The following is a 22,160-nucleotide window of genomic DNA, read 5'->3' as shown; positions in this document are numbered from 1 at the left end:
AGGACATAATTAAAGTCTAGAAACATAAATGACAAACACATAATGTTTTTGTTCTTTGGCACAACATTCTAAAATTTCAGGCAATATTTGTGACATATAATACTCCAGTATTACAATCATCATTCTCTATTTCCTCCAACTGAGAGCGCTCTAATTTAAATTCACTACTACCTACATATATAATAGAAAGTAAAACTAATATAAGTTAGTAACTAAACTTTAATAAGATAATTAAGCACAATTTGACAACTAATATAAACTAAATAATAATATTACCTTTAATATCGGCCCAAAGCCAATTTTGAGCATACATTAATGCTTCAATCGTCTCCGAAAGTAGTCGACTACGATAAGGACCAATTACTCTTCCACCTATACTGAATGCAGATTTTGATGGGACAGTGGAGACAGGAATGCCCAAAATATCCTTTGCTATTTGTTGGAGAGTTGGATAAATTACATGTTATATCTTATACAATATTAGAATTTATAAATTAGTCTCTAAAATTACCCCTAAATTCATAATGGTCCAACATTTAATGGATATTTAGCTGGGCGAGCGGATGTGGGGCGAGCGGATGTGGGGCGGGCGGATGCGGGGCGGGTAATGTCTCAAACCCATTACCCGTCCACCACCCGCGACGGGTACCACTTTCTAAATCCACACCCGCCCACTACCCGCTAAAATTATACCCATCCTCGCCCCAATTGGAGCGGATGCGGTGCGGAATCCACGAAACTGTACCCGTTTGCCATCCCTATATATAAGAGACTAGCGGGGTGGAAATGAATCACATTGTCGTTTGAGGGCATAATTTCTTTAATTAAGTTGGTATTGAACAATCTCCCGGTCTACTTCCTATCCTTATTCCGAATGCCAACCTCTATGTATAATAAAATGAACAACATTTTCTCAAGATTTTTATGGGGGAACATAGAATAAAATGGGATCCATTGGATTTGTTGGAATGATTTTTGTAAATCGATTGAATGCGGTGGGCCTTGGAATTCTTGATTTAAAGCTTAAGAAAGAGATTGCTCCGTAAGTGATGTTGGCGTTTTGGTGTAGAAAGTTCGAGCCACTTGAAAAAAGTAATTGTAGTCAAGAATAATTTTGACATGTCCTCTATAATCCCTCTTATCTGTAAATCTAAAAGGGCGCCATGGATTTGGCAAGGAATCCTTAATAATTTTAATGGGGAGAAAGGAGTTTCTAATCTAAAAGATAATTTTAAAACTCAGGTAGAAGATGGTAAAAGAGTGAAATTCTAACAGGATGTTTAGATAGGAAATCTCCCTCTTATGATTGCTTTTCCAAGAATGTTTGCACTTGCATTGAAAAAGAAAGGGTGTGTTTTAAATTTCGAAAAAAAAATCATATTTGGGATGGAGATGGAGCATCCCGTTTAGGAGGAATGTTTTTTATTAGGAAAGGTCTCAATGTACAGACCTATTTCACATTTTAAATGAATTTGAGAGCCTATCATTATCTTTGAATCGGTTGAGATGGCTTGGGTCAAATGATGGGCAGTATCCAGTGAAGTCTGCTGTTTTGTTACAGTTTCTCAAGGTTCAAACGGAGTTCGATTGGAAATGTAACACCCACTAACCCGTATCCGACCTGGATACGAATCTAAGGTGTCACATTTACTTTCAAAACGTTTACTTTTACAAAATCTCATAAAATTTAATACTTTTATTAAAAGAATAGTACAATAATTTCATAGATGCTATCAAAATGATTGCAAAATTGATCAGAGCATATATGATTTAAACTGTAATTACATACCAACATAATTATTACAACAAAATGACATATTGTTTTAAATCACTTCTGATCTGATCGCGGAAATGGAGATGTTGTCTTCCTAACTTTTAACTATGATCTTCCTGTTTCTTGGTACCTACGTGTAAACCATTTACATGCTAAGTAACAGGCTTAGTGAGGCATAATATAACAGGTAACTATGAATTCATGAAACATGCACTTCTATAGATTTCATAATAACATTACAATTTATATATATATATACTCAACAATAGTATGCAGAATCATGAATGAACAAATCAAAGGTATCATCTTATGAGGTTTGTAATTCACTTTATCAAAGAATCTGAGGTACGTGAGTACACTGAGGTTGTGCACAGATGTTGTCACCACGGCTAGTATAAATTCCCACTAGGGGCACTTAAACTTGTCTCGAATGACAACTATGTCTCGAATGACCACTATGTCCCGAAGGACCACTTAGAACCCTCGACTCTTGGCATGCCAATTATACCTACAGCTCTCATATCATATAACATGGGCTTAAATATGAATACATTTCACAATTTCATATCATTTCTATCATCTCTCATATAAACACATCACATATTTCACATGTACGTATAGGATCACTTATTTTAGAATGCATAACTTGGATTTGTTCTCTTATGATTGCATACATCATATATTATATCATATGGAAGCATGTATGAGTTATGCACGTACTCATTATAATTATAACATTTGCATGTACATGAATATTAAATCATGAAATCAAATATAGGAGTTAGACTCATCACAAGTCTTATTTCCTTAAAACAATATCTATACTAACTATGGTATGCACTCACCTTAGTCTTGCTTAATTCCAAATCTACTTCTATGATTTTATCTCTTTGGATCAATCCTAACTCTGTGGTCGTTCCAGATCTTGCTTGTGCTCAATATCTACACGAATAAAATCCAATGAATCTTAGGATTTGAATTACTCGAAAAGGATTCATACCAATTTAAACTAAATAAAATACTAATATCAACTACCCCAACTTAAGTAGTATCAGTACTACAAGCACAGTACTGATACTTCTATTCTATGGTATCGATACCCCCTCGGTATCGATACCAAAATTAGATTCGATGTTTTCTGGTATCGATACCCTTAACCTGGTATCGATACTATTATACTATGGTACCGATACCTCCCACTAATATCGATACCCCCTAATATCAATATTATCACTTCAGTATTGATACCTCATAAATAACTTTATCAAATTCAGGCATATGCTATCGATATTGTTCAACCAGTATTGATAGCCATATACCAATTATCACCCTTTTTCTCTTGAAGTATTGGTACTGGATGAAGCAATACCGATACTCATAGCCCAAATTTCCCCTTTTTAAGCCCGAAATTTACCATTATCATCTCAATTCCTTAATTTCTTATTCCCTCTCATATTCTTAACTCAAGTACACCTACTCAAACTAATTTATATTCATCTAACACGTCTTTATCTTGAAAATTCTATCCTCTATATGGAAATCAAGAATCATACCCAATTTTCAATATGTTTTTATTTCAATTCTATCACTTCATAACTCTTAATTCAACTAATGACAAGTCAAATTTAGTTTCAAATTTCACTTATCAACTCTTTTCTAAGATGTCATTTAAAGGCTCCTTACGTTTAATCTATCCTAACTCCTTCATCTTTTGAATTGAAGATAACTTAAGCTTTCCTTAAGCTTAAGTATTACCCAAAGAACATAAACCAAACTTAAATTCAATAAATAATCATCTAACAAGAAAACTCACCTTCCCAACGGCTTTCACGTATGAAGAATGAAGAAGAAGAAGAGAACTCTGGAAACTTTAACTTTATCTCTCTTCAATTCCACATGGGTTTAAATATAACCACTACTAAATTTAATTATTTTCTTCACCAAATGACCATTTTGTCCTTCTATTCATCCTTCTTTGTAATTCAATCCTACATAACATTTCCCATATAAGTCCCGAAACTATTTAATTTATATACTTTAATCACTTAATTCTGAAGTTTTACAATTTAGTCACTAACCTGGTATTGAGGATGTTACAAATCTTCCCCCTTAAGAAAATTCGTCCTCGAATTTTTACTGCACAAAGAGATGGGGGTATTAATTCCTCATGTCCTCTTCCCGCTCCCACGTCGCTTCCTCTACTTTATGATTCCTCCACAATACTTTAACCAATGGAATAGTCTTATTCCATAGTTGTTTCACCTCGTAAGCTAATATTTGGACATGTTCTTCTTTATAAGTCAGGTTAGGTTTAACCTCTATCTCTTCTGTTGTCACGATATGGGAGGGGTCAGATCTATATCTCTGAAGCATTGAAATATGGAAAACATCATGGATCTTCTCCATGCAGGTGGTAAAGCTAATTGGTATGACACTGGTCCCACTCACTTTACAATCTCATAGGGTCCAATAAACCGAGGACTCGACTTTCTTTTTCGTCCAAACCTCAATATTTTCTTCCATGGAGACATCTTTAAGAATACTTTATCTCCAACTTGAAATTCTATCTCTTTTCTCTTCAAATCCACATATGATTTATGTCTATCAGCTGTCGCTTTGAGATTGCTCTGAATCACTTGAACTTTTTCTTCCACTTCCTGAATCAATTCAGGACCAAGAACTTCTCTGTCTTTAAGCTCATACCAGTTCAAGGGCGTACGACATCTCCTTCCATATAGAGCTTCATAGGGAGCCATTTTGATACTTGACTGATAATTATTTTTGTAAGAAAATTCGGCAAGTGGCAAGTATTTTTCCCACAATTCTTTGAACTCTATTACATAAGCTCTCAACATATCTTCCAGAATTTAGATAGTTCGCTCGAACTGTCCATCTATATGAGGATGAAATGTTGTGCTAAAATTCAATCGAGTTCCCAATGTTCCATGGAAAGTCTTCCAAAACCTTGATGTTAATCTAGGATCTCGATCAGAAATAATTGAAACAGGTACACCATGCAATAGAATAATCTCTCTTATATACAATTCAGCGTACCTATCCACTTAGAAATATGTTCTTACAGGAATAAAATAAGCTGATTTAGTCAATTATCCACGATCACCCAGATTGAATCTCTTTTGTTTGGAGTCAAAGGCAACCCTGTCACAAAATTCATCGTCACATTCTCCCATTTTCATTGAGGAATAGACATTAGTTACAATAGTCCAGATAGAACCTGATGCTCAGCTTTGACTTGCTGACAAGCATTTGGACAAAAATTTTGTAATATTCCTCTTCATTCCAGGCCACCAATATCGACTCTTAAGATCCACATATATTTTGTTTCCACCACGGTGCATAGTCAATGGACTACAGTGAGTTTCTGTTAACAATTCCTTCTTTAACTCATCATCATCTGGAATCACTAATCTCTCTCGGTAATACAGATTCCCATCAAACTTGATCTCATAATCTTTTATCTCCTCATTCTTTACTTATTGCAACTTCTTCAAACACTTTTCATCTTTTCCTTACAATTCCTTAATTCAATCTACCCATGATGGCTTAAGAGTCAATTTCGCACATATTGCACTATCTCCATTTAATGACAATCTGGCATCTAAAGCTCGTAAGGCTGCAAACGTCTTTTGACTTAAGGCATCCGCTACTACATTTGTTTTTCCCGGATGAAAATCAATCACCACATCATAATCCTTTAGAAATTCCACCCATCTCATCTGTCTTAAATTCAACTCTTTCTGAGTCATCAAATACTTCAAGCTCTTATTATCAGTATATAAATAGCAACGTTCACCATATAAGTAGTGACACCATATATTAAGAGTGAACACTACTACAACCATATCCAGGTCGTGTGTTGGATAATTCTTCTCATACAGTTTTAATTATCTTGACGCATAAGCCACCACATTGCCTTCTTGCATCAACACACATCGCAAACCATTATGGGACGTATCACTATATACTACATAGTTCTTTCCATATTCAGGTTGAACTAACACTGGAGCTTCTATCAAAATCTTCTTTAACATTTCAAAACTTTCTTGGCATTCCGGAGTCCAAGCAAATTTTACATATTTCCTCATCAACCTAGTTAAGGGTAAAGTTGTCATCTAAAAGTTTTTAACGAATCTTCGATAATAACCGGCTAACCCCAGAAAACTTTGAACTTCCGACACATTCTTTTGAACTTCCCACTCTATAATGGCTTTAATCTTTTGAGGATCCACTCGAATTCCTTCTGCAGAAATTACATGTCCAAGGAATGTCACTTTATTCAACCAGAATTCACATTTAGATAATTTAGCATATAGCTTCTTATCTCATAAAATCTATAAAACTATCTTCAAATGTATACTATGATCTTCTTCTGACTTCAAATACACCAATATATCATCAATGAATACCACTACGAACTGGTACAAATAGGGTTGAAATATTATGTTCATCAGGTCTATGAAAGTAGCTGGTACATTCATAACTCCAAACAGCATAACAATGAACTCGTAGTGACCATGCCTCATTCTAAATGACGTCTTTGGAATATCTTTCTCTTGAATCTTCAATTGATGATATCCCGACCACAAATCAATCTTAGAGAAAATTAAAGCTCCCTTCAACTAGTCAAACAAATCGTCAATTCTAGGGAAGGGATACTTATTCTTGATAGTCACCTTGTTGAGCTGCCTATAGTCAATGCATCGACGCATCGACCCATCATTCTTTCTAACAAACAACACTAGAGCTCCCCAGGGCGATACACTTGGTCTGATGAATCCTTTATCCAAAAATTCCTGTAACTAAATCTTTAACTCCTACAACTCTTTTGGAGTCATTATGTAAGGTGGCATTGCAATGGGTGTTGTTCCTACATTATCTCAATATGAAATTCCACCTCCCTATCCGGAGGTAAACCTTGCAACTCTGCAGGAAAGACATCTGGAAACTCTCTTGCTATGGGAATTTCTTAAATCTCTTTCTCCTTAATTCGAATATCCAACATATTAGCAATGAAACTCTAATATCCCTGTAGCAGCAACTTCTTTGATGACATCACTGATATAACGTTTGATAATGGATTTCATCTTTCATTGAACACTATTACTTCCACTCCATCTGGACTAATTAAAGTTACCCTCTTCAATCTACAATCCACATTTGCATGATAGCAATATAACCAGTTCATTCCTAGTATCACTTCAAATTCGTCAAAGGGTAATTCCATCAAATTATCAGGGAATTCAATTGCCTGAATCCATATGGACACCCTCGATATACCCTATTTACCCGAGCACTGTGCCCTAATAGATTTGTCACTATCACATCATTACTAGTAGCTTCTAACTGAATTTTCAATTCCCTCACCAAGTTACTACTAATATAAGAATATGTAGAACCCGGATCAATCAATACTAAAATACACTTATCATACAATTGAAAAATACCTGCAATAATCTTCGGGTCATCTCGATCGTCACTAGTCTTTAAATTATAAACCCGAGCTGTCGAGCGAATCTCCTGTTGAGTCGAGGATTCAGGTTGACTTCTTCCTCTACTTCTACATGTTTCTCTCTGAGTCATAGAAGTAGACCGCTCCGACTATGCAGACTCCTTAGCTATCATTGCAGACTCCAAAAATCATTCTACATATCCCATGATGATTTCTTCCACAATGTGGACACTGTCTAGCTTGGCCCTGGTTAGATCTCCCAATTCCAGATCCCACTGAATGAGTTTGTCTAACCCTCATCGGATTTGATCCTCTAGTAGATGATGCAACTGACTCCGATCTTGCCTGGGGTCAAGAACCAGCATCTCTTCCCTTTTTTGATGGTATAGAACTCGAAGAAGCAACTGTTCTTTTAGATGTCTGGGCTTTTTGATCTCCAAACCTCTCATTTTGAGCTCTTTCTAGAGCTTTGGCACAGTTAACTACTTCTTGGAATGAGGACAAATTCAACACAATCAGCATCTCTTTCAATCGAGGACATAAACCCTTTACAAACCACTCACAAGCATATTTCTCTATAGGAATAAGTTCGGCAGCAAATCAGCTTAACTTCTTAAATTCACACTCATATTTATACATTGTATGATTTCATTGTTTCATATTCATAAACTTTTGCTTCATCTGTCGGATGAACTGATCTCTTATATATTTATGCTTGAATTCCTCTAAAACAAGAACCAAGTTACCTGATCACTAGTCATCCTCAGTGTAACATTGGTCCACCAAATTCTCACTTGCCCTCGGAGCAAGGAGACCACTCCATCCAGCTTCTCTGAATAAGAACAATGAAGTCCCTCAAGCATGATTTTCACATCATTGAGCCAAAGGTCCGCAACAACAGGACCTTCTTCAGCTTCACCTTTAAATTCTGGAGCTCCTAATCCCTTCAACTCCTTCGCAACATTCATTTTCTAAGTTGAATTTGAAGTGATAGAAGGTTGGAAATGCGCCAAGATAGCGTCCAACGTCCTGAAGAAAATATTTTGATCTCCTACAGGCACTTTAGAAGGTGCATGTCCTTCACCTTGGCTGGACAGGACAGGTGAATTACTACTCTCAGCAGTCCTATCATCTCTCGCTTCACTTCGAGAGCTATCATGTCCGGACATCTAATAAGACACAAGCATATAATTATATTAATAAGACATCATACTCATTATTCTATCATATCAGAAGTTCTCACTATTTTGTTAGCATGTATACATTTAAAGACCTTATAAACTTCGGTTTATGCCTAGAATCGGCTAAACCTTAGCTCTTATACCATTAAATGTAACACCCCAACCTGTATCCGACCCGGATACGAATCTAAGGTGTCACATTTACTTTTCAAAACGTTTACTTTTACAAAATCTCATAAAATTTAATACTTTTATTAAAAGAACAGTACAATAATTGACATAGATGTTATCAAAATGATTACAAAATCGATCATAGCATATATGATTTAAACTGTAATTACATTCTAACATAATTATTACAACAAAATGACATACTGTTTTAAATCACTTTTGATCTGATTGTGAAAATGGAGATGCTATCTTCCTAACTTTTAACTCTAATCTTCTTGTTTCTTGGTACCTACGTGTAAACCACTTACACACTAAGTCACAGACTTAGTGAGGCATAATATAATAGGTAAATATGAATTCATGTAACATGCACTTCTATAAATTCCATAATAACATTACAATTTATATATATATATACTCAACTATAGCATGCAGAATCATGAATTCACAAATGAAATACATCATCTTATGAGGTTTTTAATTCAGTTTATCATTTGGGATGCCCATGTACATTACTGAGAATCTGAGGTACGTGAGTACACTGAGGTTGTACACAGAAGCTGTCACCACAGCTCGTATAAATTCCCACTAGGGGCACTTAAACTTGTCCCGAATGACCACTTAGAACCCTCGACTCTTGGTATGCCTATTATACCTACAACTTTCATATCATATAACATGGGCTTAAATATGAATACATTTCACAATTTCATATCTTTTCTATTATTTCTCATATAAACACATCACATATTTCACATGTACATATAGGATCACTTATCTTAGAATGCATAACTTGGATTTGTTCTCTTATGATTTCATACATCATATATTATATCATATGGAAGCATGTATGAGTTATACACGTACTCATTATAAATATAACATATGCATGTACATGAATATTAAATCATGAAATCAAATATAGGAGTTAGACTCATCACAAGTCTTATTTCCTTAAAACAATATTTATACTATGGTATGCACTCACCTTAGTCTTGCTTAATTCCAAATCCACTTCTATGATTCTATCTCTTTGGATCAATCCTAACTTTGTGGTTGTTTCGGAACTTGCTTGTGCTCAATATCTTCACGAATATAGTCCAATGAATATCGGGATTTGAATTACTCGAAAAGGATTCATACCAATTTAAACTAAATAAAATACTAATATCAACTTCCAAACTTAAGTAATATTGGTACTACAAGCACAGTACTGATACTTCTATTCTATGGTACTGATACCCCCTCAGTATCGATACCAAAATTAGATTCGATGTTTTCTGGTATCGATACTACTATACTATGGTATCGATACCTCCCACTGATATCGATACCCCCTAGTATCGATACTATCACTTCAGTATCAATACCTCATGAATAACTTTATCAAATTCAGGCTTATGCTATTGATACTGTTCAACCAGTATCGATACCCATATACCAATTATCACCCTTTTTCTCTTGAAGTATCGGTATTGGATAAAGCAGTACCGATACTCATAGCCCATATTTCCCCTTTTTAAGCCTGAAATATACCCTTATCATCTCAATTCCTTCATTTCTTATTCCCTCTTATATTCTTAACTCAAGTACACCTACTAAAACCAATTTCTATTCATCTAACACATATTCATCTTCAAAATTCTATCTTTTATATGGAAATCAAGAATCATACCCAATTTTCAATATGTTCTAATTTCAATTATATCACTTTATATCTCTTAATTCAACTAATGACAAGTCAAATTTAGTTTCAAATTCTGCTTATCAACTTTTTTTTTAAGATTTCATTTAAGGGCTCCTTACCTTAAATCTATCATAACTCCTTCATCTTTTGATTTGAAGATAACTTAAGCTTTCCTTAAGCTTAAGTATTACCCAGAGAACATAAACCAAACTTAAATTCAATAAATAATCAGCTAACAAGAAAACTCACCTTTCCAATGGCTTTCACGTATGAAGAAGGAATAAGAAGAAGAAGAGAACTCTGGAAACTTTGCCTCTCTTCTATTCCACGTGGGTTTAAATATAACCACTACTAAATTTAATTATTTCTTCACCAAATGAAAATTTTGTCCTTCTATTCATCCTTCTTTGTAATTCAATCCTACACAACATTTCCCATATAAGTCCTGAAACTATTTAATTTATATACTTTAATCACTCAATTCTGAAGTTTTACAATTTAGTCACTAACCCGGTATTGAGGATGTTACAGGAAGAATACAACTTGGCAGGGGATTACTCCATACAAAATCGAGGCCTTTATTTGGAAAGTGATACATCATAGAGTTTCGTTTATAATGGAACTTGTGAAAGAGTTGTTTCCTTGACGGACAACATTTGCCTTTTTGTCAAAAAGTACCAGAAATAGATAGATCACATTTTTTCTCTTGAAACGTTTCTTGGAAAGTTTGGGGAGCTTTTCTTGCTTTATGTAGTGTCTCAGCCACTCTATCGATCGAATCAAAAATCTTGTTGAAGGCCTGGAGAGAATTTCTTCCATAAAATCTGAACCGTAGGGTGGTATGTGGTACTCTTCCTTTAGCGATTATGTGGACACTATGGCTGTATAAGAACAAGTTGGTTTTCAAAGGGAAGAGGCTAGATGTGTTACCAATGATTTTCATCGTTAAGTTTCGGGTGCCTATTAGTTAAAAGCAATGTTCTCAAATGCCCCGATGAGTAAGAAGGTGCTGCTCGTAGAAATCTCGCTTGCGGACAACTCTTCGCTTAAGAAGAAACCGGAGCTGCTCCACCTTTCATAGAACCCTCCTGCGCATGGTTTCCTAAAATTTAATGTGGATAGAGCTATGAGGTTCGGATGGTAGTAGTGAGGGTTTTTGGCACCGAACAATTTGAGAGAGAGAAAACTCGGTAAAGGCGGCTTAAAACAATGGGAGAAGAATTGGCTCTCCATTCAAGAAAAGGATTTTAAATACCCTGACTTCCGCTAACTCCTTAGTAGAAAACCTTCCAAAAGTTTAGATTTGCGGATGAGTATAAAAAATTAAAATTTTTAGTTTGGTCCTCAAAACTAGATTTTCTATCTTTAGCCTTAATTTTGTGTCTTAGGGCCTAATTACTTATATTAACTAAATACTCAGGTTTAAATTTAAATACTTAATTAAATGTTAAAATTTTAATTAGGTTCAATTTATTTAACTTGATTCTGACTTTATATATTTGAATTAATTAATTAAATTTTTAGGACTAAATTTGAATACCCCATAAATATCCACTAATAAAATATAATAAAATTAATTTTAATCCATAGTTAATTAATTATGATGAAATCAATTTGTCTTTTTTTAATAATTTTAGGTAAAGTACACAAATGGTCATCGACTATAAGACATTACTTTGTTGAGTTCCCTAACTATTAAAAGTTACAAAATGGTCTTCCGACTATAGGGTGTTGCTTTCTTGAGTCCCTCGACTATTAAAGATTACAAAAATGGTCACCCAACTATTTATATGTTCCAAACTCATCATTTTCATTAAAAAAATTGACAGTCGTCTGAGCTAGACATTAACTTGTTGACTGAGATATGATAAAATCTAATCCCAAAATCTTAAACAACTATCATATCTCAGTCGGCATGTTAATGTCCAACTCTAACAATTGTCAATTTTTTAACAAAAAATATGAGTTTGAAACATATGAATAGTCAGGTGAATATTTTATAACTTTTAATAGTCGATGGACTCAAAAAAAGCAACGCTTATAGTCAAATGAGCATTTTTAACTTTTAATAGTCGAAAGACTCAATAAAATATTTCCCTATAGTCGAGGGACCATTTATGTACTTTACCAAACAATTTTTTTACATATTCTAATTTTAATTTTGTAAAATCATGATAAGTTTACCGTCATAGAATTTATGTAAACTTTTATTTAATTTTCTATTTTAATTTCTAACTTTATTAACTTGAATAATAATTTATTAATTTAATGTTCTATTTTAGACTCCATTAAATAATGATTAAAATTTATTAAATTAATTTTTAAATTGTTAAATGTCAAATAATTTATTAATATACTATTTTAGACTCTATTTAAATAATGTTCTAAAATTATTAAATTAAATTTCCAAATTATTATCTTTCCATTTCTATGAAAAATTGTTGCTACTTTAACTAAGTAATTTTCTGCCATCTATTTTTCATAAACAAATCATTTTTTTGTTCATTATTTAATATGAATTATGTTTATGAGTTGTAACTTGTATACGAGCTAAAATAAATCTTGTTTATGCTGATTATTTTAAAGTAATTTATCTTTTTATCATTTGAATTTTCCGTCCAGCTCAGTTGGTAAGAGCGCAAAGCTCTTAACCTTGTGGTCGTGGGATCGAGTCCCAACAATTCATAATTCTAACTGCCAGAGGTCTCCCACGGAAGTTGCTCTCAACCTGACGTTGGGGATCAGCCTACTATCGTACCTCCTCCTTACTCCATTACATACAGGAATAGGGTATGCTAATTTTTATCTTTTTATCATTTGTGATTGATAGACAACGATAACAATTTTTTTGTTAGTTTTAGTCGTCGATATTTCCATTTTTTAAATTTCTTATATTACTCTTTTTTGTTTAGTTTCTAATTTTCAATAATTCTGTTTTTATGGTAAGCTTTTTTCTGTTTTATGGTGCGTTTTTAGTCTTTTTAGTTATTATTATAGTTTATCTTTTTTCTCGTGATTAGATTTGACATCGTCATAATTAACCAAGATGTCGTTTATTTGTTATCATGCAAATATTTTCTACTTTGGACAATCAAATTGATTTTGAATACGCGATTTGCGTTTGTGAATGGTATTTTCACTTCACTCGATTCTGATTTACAATTTGTCGATAGTCTTTTAGTAACTTTATCTCATTTTATTATTCATTTACCGGTGCAATCAAATTTATTGGTACCTATCTTTTGTTTGAGTTTTTTTGCCGAACTTTTAACTTTTTTTATATGATTATTGTATGAACTTAAGTTGCTAGTTTTTGTATTGAAGGTTAGAAGAAAATAATTATGTGGTTAGTTTATGTTTATGATTGTAACCATTCATTAAGCTAAAGTGATTATAAAATAACATATGTTCTAAATACTCTTAATCATTTGATAATGAACGTTCAATCACACTTGGATAAAAGAACATTATTATTATAGTTTTAATTTTGAGACCTTGTCATATATGTGTGTGTGTGGGTTTTTGGGTCCAGCTTCTTTCAATTCGAGTGACTTTGCAATCGTAATCCATGCCGGCTAAAAATTTCGAAAGATTGGTGAACAATTGCAAACTGTAAAACATCAACCCCAACTTTACTCCTTGGATCTTGTTTGATCAAACTATTAAAATCCAACACACAAGATTGCTATTCCGCAGTGTTTGGATTAGTCTTTAAGCAGCATACTACTGAATTCTACTCTGGCATCAGTGTTTTAAATAACATTTACGGTCACATAGCGTTTATCACAATTACGGATATAACGGATGCTATTACGGATATCGCGATCGTGAATTTTTTTCGAATAAGCTGATTTTTTTAATAAAAGAATCTGTTTTTTAAAATTAACGGAATAACAGCGGAATAACAGTCCGCTATTGCCGCAATTGGCAGCGATTCGTTAAATTGATGTCGTGATCCACTGCTATTGGTGTGATCCCGCTTCACACTGTTATTTTCCACGATAGCGGTTTCGGACACCGCTGCGACCGCGATATAACGGCCGCGATACTGTGAGCATAAAGATTGGTAGGCATAATATAGGATACAAGTTTCCTCTTACAGCATTTCCACATAGATTCTACATTATTATGCTACACTAATATGCTAATATCACACACAAATGGGAAACAAAAGATTAAAAGAATATTACTGTTACCTAGATTCAACAGCGTGTGTTTCGGAACCCCTAAGAAAAGATCGGCGCCACCATATCTGGAAGGCCTTGCTCAGATTAGGGCACTCAGTGCCATTCCTGGAGAAACATCTGAACCACTCCATAAACAGAACATACTGTTGCTTCAAAGGAAGTGTAAGGAGGGTTTGACCCATAGCTTCCTCCAGTGCCTTCATGTCAAGCCCTTTTCTGCATCTTTGTAGCCAACCAAAATCCAATAGCATTGGCACAAACCATGATTGGAGAAGCCCTGACCTCGCCTCCCAGCAGCAGTGCAGCTTTCTTGTACCCATTGCAATGAACAAAACCGCTGAGACACGACTTAGCTCATACCTTACCATGGGAGATGCTTGCTCATGCAATTTTAGCAAGTTTCCTTGATGGCCCCACAGATCCACAAACTCCTCCGCCATTTGCCGATCAAGCAAGATTTCCAGCAGCCAATTGATATTATCCACCTGTCTGGAGATGCGTGCAATTAGAGGCTTACCCATCTCCTTTTTGCCCATCTTTTCATAGGGTATAGCATCAGAAGCCTCCTCAAACAGGTTGACTAGCACACTCAAACAGGATTGGCAAACATCATAGAAATCCTCCTTGTTGATGTCAGGTTGCTCCTCATAGACTGAGCTTTTGCAAAGGAGACCCTTCACCAGTGACTTCAGCTCGTTTCTTGCATTGGCATCAGAACAGGTGGTGATGGATGAAACAAGATGTCTGGCTAAATTTTGGTGGGTATCTGTTGATTGCTGAGAGTATAATCTAGCCAAGATATCTCTACTTGTTGCATCATCAAACTTGAACCTTGTAAACAGGCTCCTTAATTTCTCTTCTTCTTCCTCAGTCCACGGAACAGCTTCTAGGTACTTTAAACAAGACAAAACACCTCTGCGAAACATAATGCCAGCTGCTACCTGACAACAGTTTCAAATGATGTCAGTATTTTGAGGAATTTTAGGGGAAAATGGTAAACCTAAAAAGGAGGCTGAAAATTCACAATGCAGTGATCAAGCAAAGAGCTTGAAATTATCTTATACATTTATACCTGACCATCTATTTCTCTTACAATATTTAGAGGCAACTTTTGTTCTTCCGCAATATTGTATACTGGAGGAAAAAGAACATTAATGCCAACATATTTCAAGTTTCCATATGCAAATCATCACCATATATATATGTTCAGTTCACTGAAATAAAGCAAATATATTTATTTTTTTTCAACGGTGACACAGCATGGCCAAGGGCATCATGGCAGTAAAGTTGACTGCACAGAGCATTTATAATTTGCCGAAAAGAATACACACATACACACATGAATGAGCAATCTAGTAATCGAAAAGAACCTTCTAGATCAATATGGAATCTTATAGGATACTATATCAAATCTAGTAGCATGCCCAACTCTGGTTCCACGCTGACTAACCAAGAATAGCTCTCAACAAACCAGGAAAACTGTAAAGAACACTAGTTTGCATTACATCTGAGAACAGAACAGTTTAGATGGTTCGTAGAGAGTGTGAGACAGACAAAAAGATGAACAAGAGGAAAGCCCTTTCTGCCACGGTGGAGAAGAAAACTTATCCTATTACAGGCTCTGGCATAATAGAAAGGTCTCTTGCAACATATTTCTCATAGATCTACATGGGAAACTGATTCCTTTGTTAACAACAAGTAGGTGACATCACCTTGCTGATTTATTTAAACTTAGGACCTATATGTTATAGCTACTGACAGCCCAATTATTTACCACCAAATTAAGAAAACTAAAGGAGAAAAGGGATTGCTTGATGATTTTTGTTGATAAGAACAATAGACCAGCAACCATTTCAAAACCAAGTTAAATGCAGGCGAAGGCCATTGCTTACTGATGAGGGAACTGGAAAGATTACATAGAAAACCACCAAATCATAACAGAATTAATCTATTTAGTATTATAAAGGGCATAAGTAAAATCGAGGCACTAAAAACCTTATATTGCTATAAGCACAAAAAAGCACTTGATTGATTGATAAGGCACGCACGATGTGATACTGTCTGTGCATATAATATATAAAATAAGCTTATGATATATAATTCAGCTAATAATTCTAAAGACCAATGTTGCTAAGGGTGCAAAGTGCATTCTAAGTGCAAGAACCCAATAAAATCGCATGAGGTGGCACAAAAAAGAATAAAACTTGCTTAAGTGAAGCAAGGTTCAATGTGTACATGCGAGTATTTGCGTAAGTGTCTATAAAACTAAGCATAATATATATAATTATGTTAATAACCCTAAAGATTGGTCAAGAATATACTGAAAAACATGCTAAATTTTCTTTTCTTCTCTGACCAATATGCATGATTTTTTTATGGTCTCATGTCTATACTCAAATTTTAGCTGACCCTATTCCCATATGTAATGAGGTAAGGGGGAGGTAGGGTAGTAGGCTGCCCCCAACGCCAGGTTGAGAGCAGCTTCCGTGGAAGACCTCCGTTATGAATTGCCCTCAGTGGGACTCGATCCCACGACCACAAGGTTAAGAGCCTTGTGCTCTACCAACTGAGCTAGACGGGCAATTTCTCATGTCTATACTCAAATACTGAGAAGTAGATAATTTAATATCATCCCCTTTTTATTGGTAAAGGTAAAGTTATTGAAATTCTGTTAACAAAATTAAAGAGAACTTCAATCAAGCAGGTGTTTTTCGCCATTGCCTTAAAGAAAAGTGTGTCTAGGGCACCAAGCATGTGCTCAATCAAATTTGTCTTGCCTAAAAAGGTATGAAGCCTTGTCCGACACTAATAAGGTGTAGGTGCACACCTTAAAAACAGTGCTGAAGACTGGATGAGTTTTATCCTTATGGTCCTAAATTTGTTTTTGAATTCTCAAACGTTGAGAAGATGGTTAGATATTGCCCCCCTCTTTTACAGTTTTACTATTAAAGGTAAAATTAAAAAATAGAATAATAGAATAAAAAGAAAGAGAACTTTAATTAGATAGATATTTCACACCTACTGTCTTGCCTATAAAAAAGGGGCCTAGATGCATCAAGCGTGATCCGATCAAATGCACCTTGCGCAATATGGGCTGAGGTGCTTCTGTTATCAGGAGCTATGCCTTAGCATGCACTTCAAAAACAGTATCTTTAGATGATAAATTTATTAAGCTGCAAAATCTCCTACTATCATGCATTGAATTCACAAATAGTGAACAAAATCTTTTGACTTTCTCATGAAAGAGTAGTCATCAAACAAGTCACATTAAAAATATTAATTTTTTCTTCAAAAATAAATGTAACGTAGAAATAAAATTATTAGGAACATGCAGTTTAGAAAAGAGTAAAATGCAACACAAATGTAACAGGGGACCCAGAATTCCAGAAGTCAGACAACACATAAACTACCCCCTCCCCCCAAAAAAAACTGTGGGAATTTTCTAGGTAAAAGATACAAAAGGAAAACTCAAGGGTCAAAACATTTGAGCTATTGAGTATGAATTTATCTATTCGCTGTTACATACGACAAAAAATGGAATAATAGGTTGGCTTAAATTGCCTAAATGATCATTCTAGAGGGGCTAAGGTTAAAAAAGAAAGGTTTTGCTCTAATAGTTATGCAACAAAAGGGATATAGTTTTTTACATGAAATAAAGCTTGAATTGGAGGCAATGACAATTATAGAGACAATCAGACAAATGGCTTCAAGAGCTAAGAAGCAAAGTTTAAGGATTGTGTAAAGAAACTGAATTTTCTAGAATGATATTCACTTTTTAAGAATTTTCTAGAAAAGGATAAAAGACAAAGAATATAGTAAAAAATTCAGTGAGGAAGTTACCGGATAATAACGTAAGGAGTTGTAAATAACACAACTGATAAAACAGAACTCTTAATTCGCTTAAAAAGAATTACATAACTAAGAGGTAAGAGAAAAAAGTTTCTATTCTTTTTGAACCCTAAAGACATTAACAAACCTTTACTGGACTCATTGCTAAAACCTCCACAAGAAGACTCCATATTTTTCACTAGATTACATTTAATAAATAGGAAAATTACTAGCAATGATATCAAAGTTTTACCATATTCAAAAACTTGTCCTATTTTCTGCCGTGTGTAATGCTATTGTCAGTTAAAAGAAAAAAAAAAGTATAGCATATTGAGCATTAGAGTCCAGTTTCTGACAAAAAAAAAAACAGGAAAAGAATAAACTTGACAATTCTAACCAAGTTCTCCTAAATGACTTTCACAGTCATAAAATTTTTGAGAAAGATCAGAGAACAACAGACAACAACTTTTTACTTGCTTTTTGTTTAAAACCCCTTGCTTTGTTAAATAAGAGTATGGAACAATGCTCAACATATGCTTCTAATAAAACTAAGAACTTCCTAATTATTAGCTTCCGGCAGAAAATATCACATACAATAATTGTCTGCATGATGAAAGAACTGCATTTTCAAATAAATCCATCCCCTTAACTAGATCAATTTTTAAAGTTCAAATGAAAAGAAAAACTTTAGATTTAACAACTAATGGATTTTGAAGGGAATATTTACTTGTATGTGTGTGTGTGGTCTATTTAAGGAATTCTCCCTAAATTTCTTAGTTTATTAAAACAATTTATCTTCTTTTTTAACACATTTTTCTCAAGACAACATCAACACAAACTAGACATTCCAATACAAAAGGATAACAATCAAATAAAAATAAGCCTTACCTCGAGAATGTCAATGGCTCTACTAACCCCAATTTTGACAAGCCTCTTGGCTGTATCTTCTTCGAACATAAGCTCGATGGTTTCTTTAAAAACCCCTAAATTTTCCACCTCGGGAACTTCTATTCTACACATTTTCCTCCCCGAAGAACCTGCAATCAGACCCGCAAAAACTTCAGAATTCGAAGCTAAAACCGCCGAATTCAGCTCCAGCACCATAACCCCGCCATTTTTCCTTTTCAAATTCAGCCTGACATCGTACGCTCCTCCTCCCCCTTCTTCCACCCCGCTAGGATCCAAACTCGAATTTGTATCCGGACTCTCTATTTTGGCCCGAAAGCTCTGCGATCGCGATCTGGGCATGGAATCAACCGCGGTGGCAGATGGGGCTGCGTGTAAAGAGTGGCGATCTTCTTCTAAGGAATCGGTGTGATCTATTGGTGAAACCCTTCCGGGTGAAAGGATACGACGCGGGTCCATCCGACCCACGATACTCAACTCGGATTTGGAACTCTGGGGTGAGTTGGGAACAGAGATGGAAGTTGTGACTTTGGAGAGCGAGTCAGCCTTTTGTGGACCGAGTTTGGTTTTGCAGTTGCTATGACTGTTATGATAACGCTGAGACAAATGTGGGTTTTCAGGACTCGGCGGAGGTGCATTGAACGTACAACACCAGGATCGGTGGCGGGAGCCGTGTCTCCGACGAGCTTGACCATCCATGATTAAGAGACTCAAGTTACTAACTGAGTCAAAGAAAAGCGAGTCAGTAGGCGAGTTGAGATTGAAGAAAGCGGCAGAGCGAAAACATTTTTCCCTGTTTGATGGTAGACAAAGCAGCAACTGGTTTTGGTTTTATATAAAACTTTGATTCGTATATTTTCTTGGGAATGATGTTCTCTTTTCTTTATTCTTTTAGCCATTTCGGTTATAAACTTGGGATTGTCTTAGGAAAATGAGACTAATATACAGTATTATCGAATATATTAAAATATATTTAATAAATTTAGTTTAGCATTATTTATTATGTTGACAGATTAATAATATTTTAGATAGAAAATTTAAAAAATTATTAAAAAATTTGGTAATCGATAAATTTTAGTTATTGATAAGTATCGATACATATATATAAGTGTCCATACTTATTTCACTGTAGAAAACATTAATTTAAGGTTATTTTTTAAGTGAGTTTTAAGATATTAATTTAATAATTATACGCGTCTAATGATTTGTTTTTATGTTACGATATATATTATTATTAAATTAAAAATAATAAATATAGATATTATATATTTTATTATTATCTTTGGTTAAAATTGTTAAATTTAAATTCTAAATAATATTTTATAAAATATCAAAACAATCAAATATTTTTTTATGTAAATAAAATTACTAAATTAATATTGTGGGTGGAAAACATGAAAGTACTAAAAAATTTTTAAAACATAAATTACATACTTTAAGTAAATTTTTAAAAAGTATGTAACTTTCGACAGGTAAATACGGTTTTTCATAAAAATTTGTATACTTATCGATTTTTATAAAAATGATTAATACTTTCAACATATTAGGTAAATTTTACTAGTTTTGTCATAATGAAATTGAGTTTGTCATATTTTTACCTGTTATATTGTAAAGTATCGATCCTTTTTTATAAAAAGGATCGATACTTTCAACATATCAGGTAAATTTTACTGGTTTTGTCATAATGAAATTGGTTTTGTCATATTTTTACCTGTTATATTGTAAAGTATCGATACATTTTTATAAAAATGATCGATACTTTCAACATATCCGGTAAATTTTACCGGTTTTGTCATAATGAAACTGGTTTTGTCATATTTTTACCTGTTATATTGTAAAGTATCGATACATTTTTATAAAATATCGATACTTTATAGGCGTTATTACTGTTTTTCTTTTAAATTCCAAAAGTGTCAATACTTATTTAAATGGAATCGATACTTTCAACATATCTGGTAGATAATTTAATGTAATAGGTAGCGTCTATTTGTTTTACCGTTTACATTATTATACTTAATAATGTTTCTAGTAAATAACCGGTTATGTTATCGTTGGTAATATTTTAGGCGTTTATATAAAATATTGTAATAACAAATTAAATAATTAACATATTTTATTATATAAGTGCTACCTATTACGTTATATAAGCGCTACATAATATATTATTGTGCTTGATAATGTTTCTAGTAATTAACTTATTTTATTATATAAGCGCTACCTATTACATTATATAAGCGGTACCTAATATGTTGTTATGCTTGATAATGTTTCCAGTAATTAACCTATTTTATTATATAAGCGCTATCTATTACATTATATAAACGGTACCTAATATGTTATTATGCTTGATAATGTTTCTGATTAAATAATATAATATAATCGTTCTAAATTTTAACCGGTCACGCCGTCTTTTAAGCGCCGCACTGCAGAAATTCCTATAAACTTTGTTTATTTTATACAAATTATTTGGCTACTACTACAATAATCCAATTAGCAATTTGAATTTATTTCAACTTTTTAAAATTTCAGACTTTGTTGGTAAATAATACTCATTTTAAAATTATTTGTGTAAATAGCATTTAAAATTTATTTTAAAAAGTCACATTTTTTAACAAATATGTGTTATGTGAGGAAGTTTAAGCAACACAAACTCAATATAAGATTAAAAACTACAATATTGGAGTACACTCGATAATGTGACAAAAATCATAATATTTTGGGTTAGGCGTAATCTAGAAAGTTTTTTTTTCTAATTCGGTTCAACCGAAAATATTACTCTCTTTATAATATTTTTTTTGTTGATAACCGAAAATATTACCTTCTTCATAACACTTTAGGTTCAACTGAAAATGTTAGGAAGATTGTAACATTTTAGGTTATGTCCAACCTAAAATGTTATGATTTTTATCAAATTTTTTTTGTTGTGCTCCAAAGTCGTCGTTTGTTGGCCTTATAT

At 33.7% G+C, this 22,160-nt stretch overlaps 1 protein-coding gene and 1 non-coding gene across 2 annotated transcripts; both read right to left on the bottom strand.

Annotated features, from left to right (window-relative positions):
- Positions 1–14,420: 14,420 nt before the first annotated feature.
- LOC120199976 (BTB/POZ domain-containing protein At2g13690-like) lies at positions 14,421–20,040 on the bottom strand. Its single transcript, XM_039200929.1, has 2 exons — positions 19,187–20,040; positions 14,421–15,411 (listed from the first exon to the last, which is right to left on the bottom strand). Exons 1-2 carry the CDS (start codon positions 19,901–19,903, stop codon positions 14,476–14,478), a joined length of 1,653 nt encoding a protein of 550 aa, XP_039056860.1. The 5' UTR covers positions 19,904–20,040; the 3' UTR covers positions 14,421–14,475.
- On the bottom strand, positions 16,979–17,051 carry TRNAK-CUU. Its single transcript has one exon. It is a non-coding gene; the product is annotated as a tRNA-Lys (tRNA).
- Positions 20,041–22,160: the final 2,120 nt, after the last annotated feature.

The sequence above is a fragment of the Hibiscus syriacus genome, unplaced genomic scaffold (assembly GCF_006381635.1).
Source record: "Hibiscus syriacus cultivar Baekdansim isolate YM2019G1 unplaced genomic scaffold, ASM638163v2 tig00005856_pilon, whole genome shotgun sequence".
Lineage (NCBI taxonomy): Eukaryota > Viridiplantae > Streptophyta > Magnoliopsida > Malvales > Malvaceae > Hibiscus > Hibiscus syriacus.
This window is presented reverse-complemented; position numbering and strand designations above follow the sequence as displayed.

Bases quoted from the DNA above. Each gene is read 5' to 3' on its own strand.
- LOC120199976 (XM_039200929.1), bottom strand. From the start codon at position 19,903: ATGGATGGTCAAGCTCGTCGGAGACACGGCTCCCGCCACCGATCCTGG. The intron at 15,412-19,186 runs GTAAGGCTTATT...AACTGTTGTCAG, and splicing joins GAGCCATTGACATTCTCGAG to GTAGCAGCTGGCATTATGTT.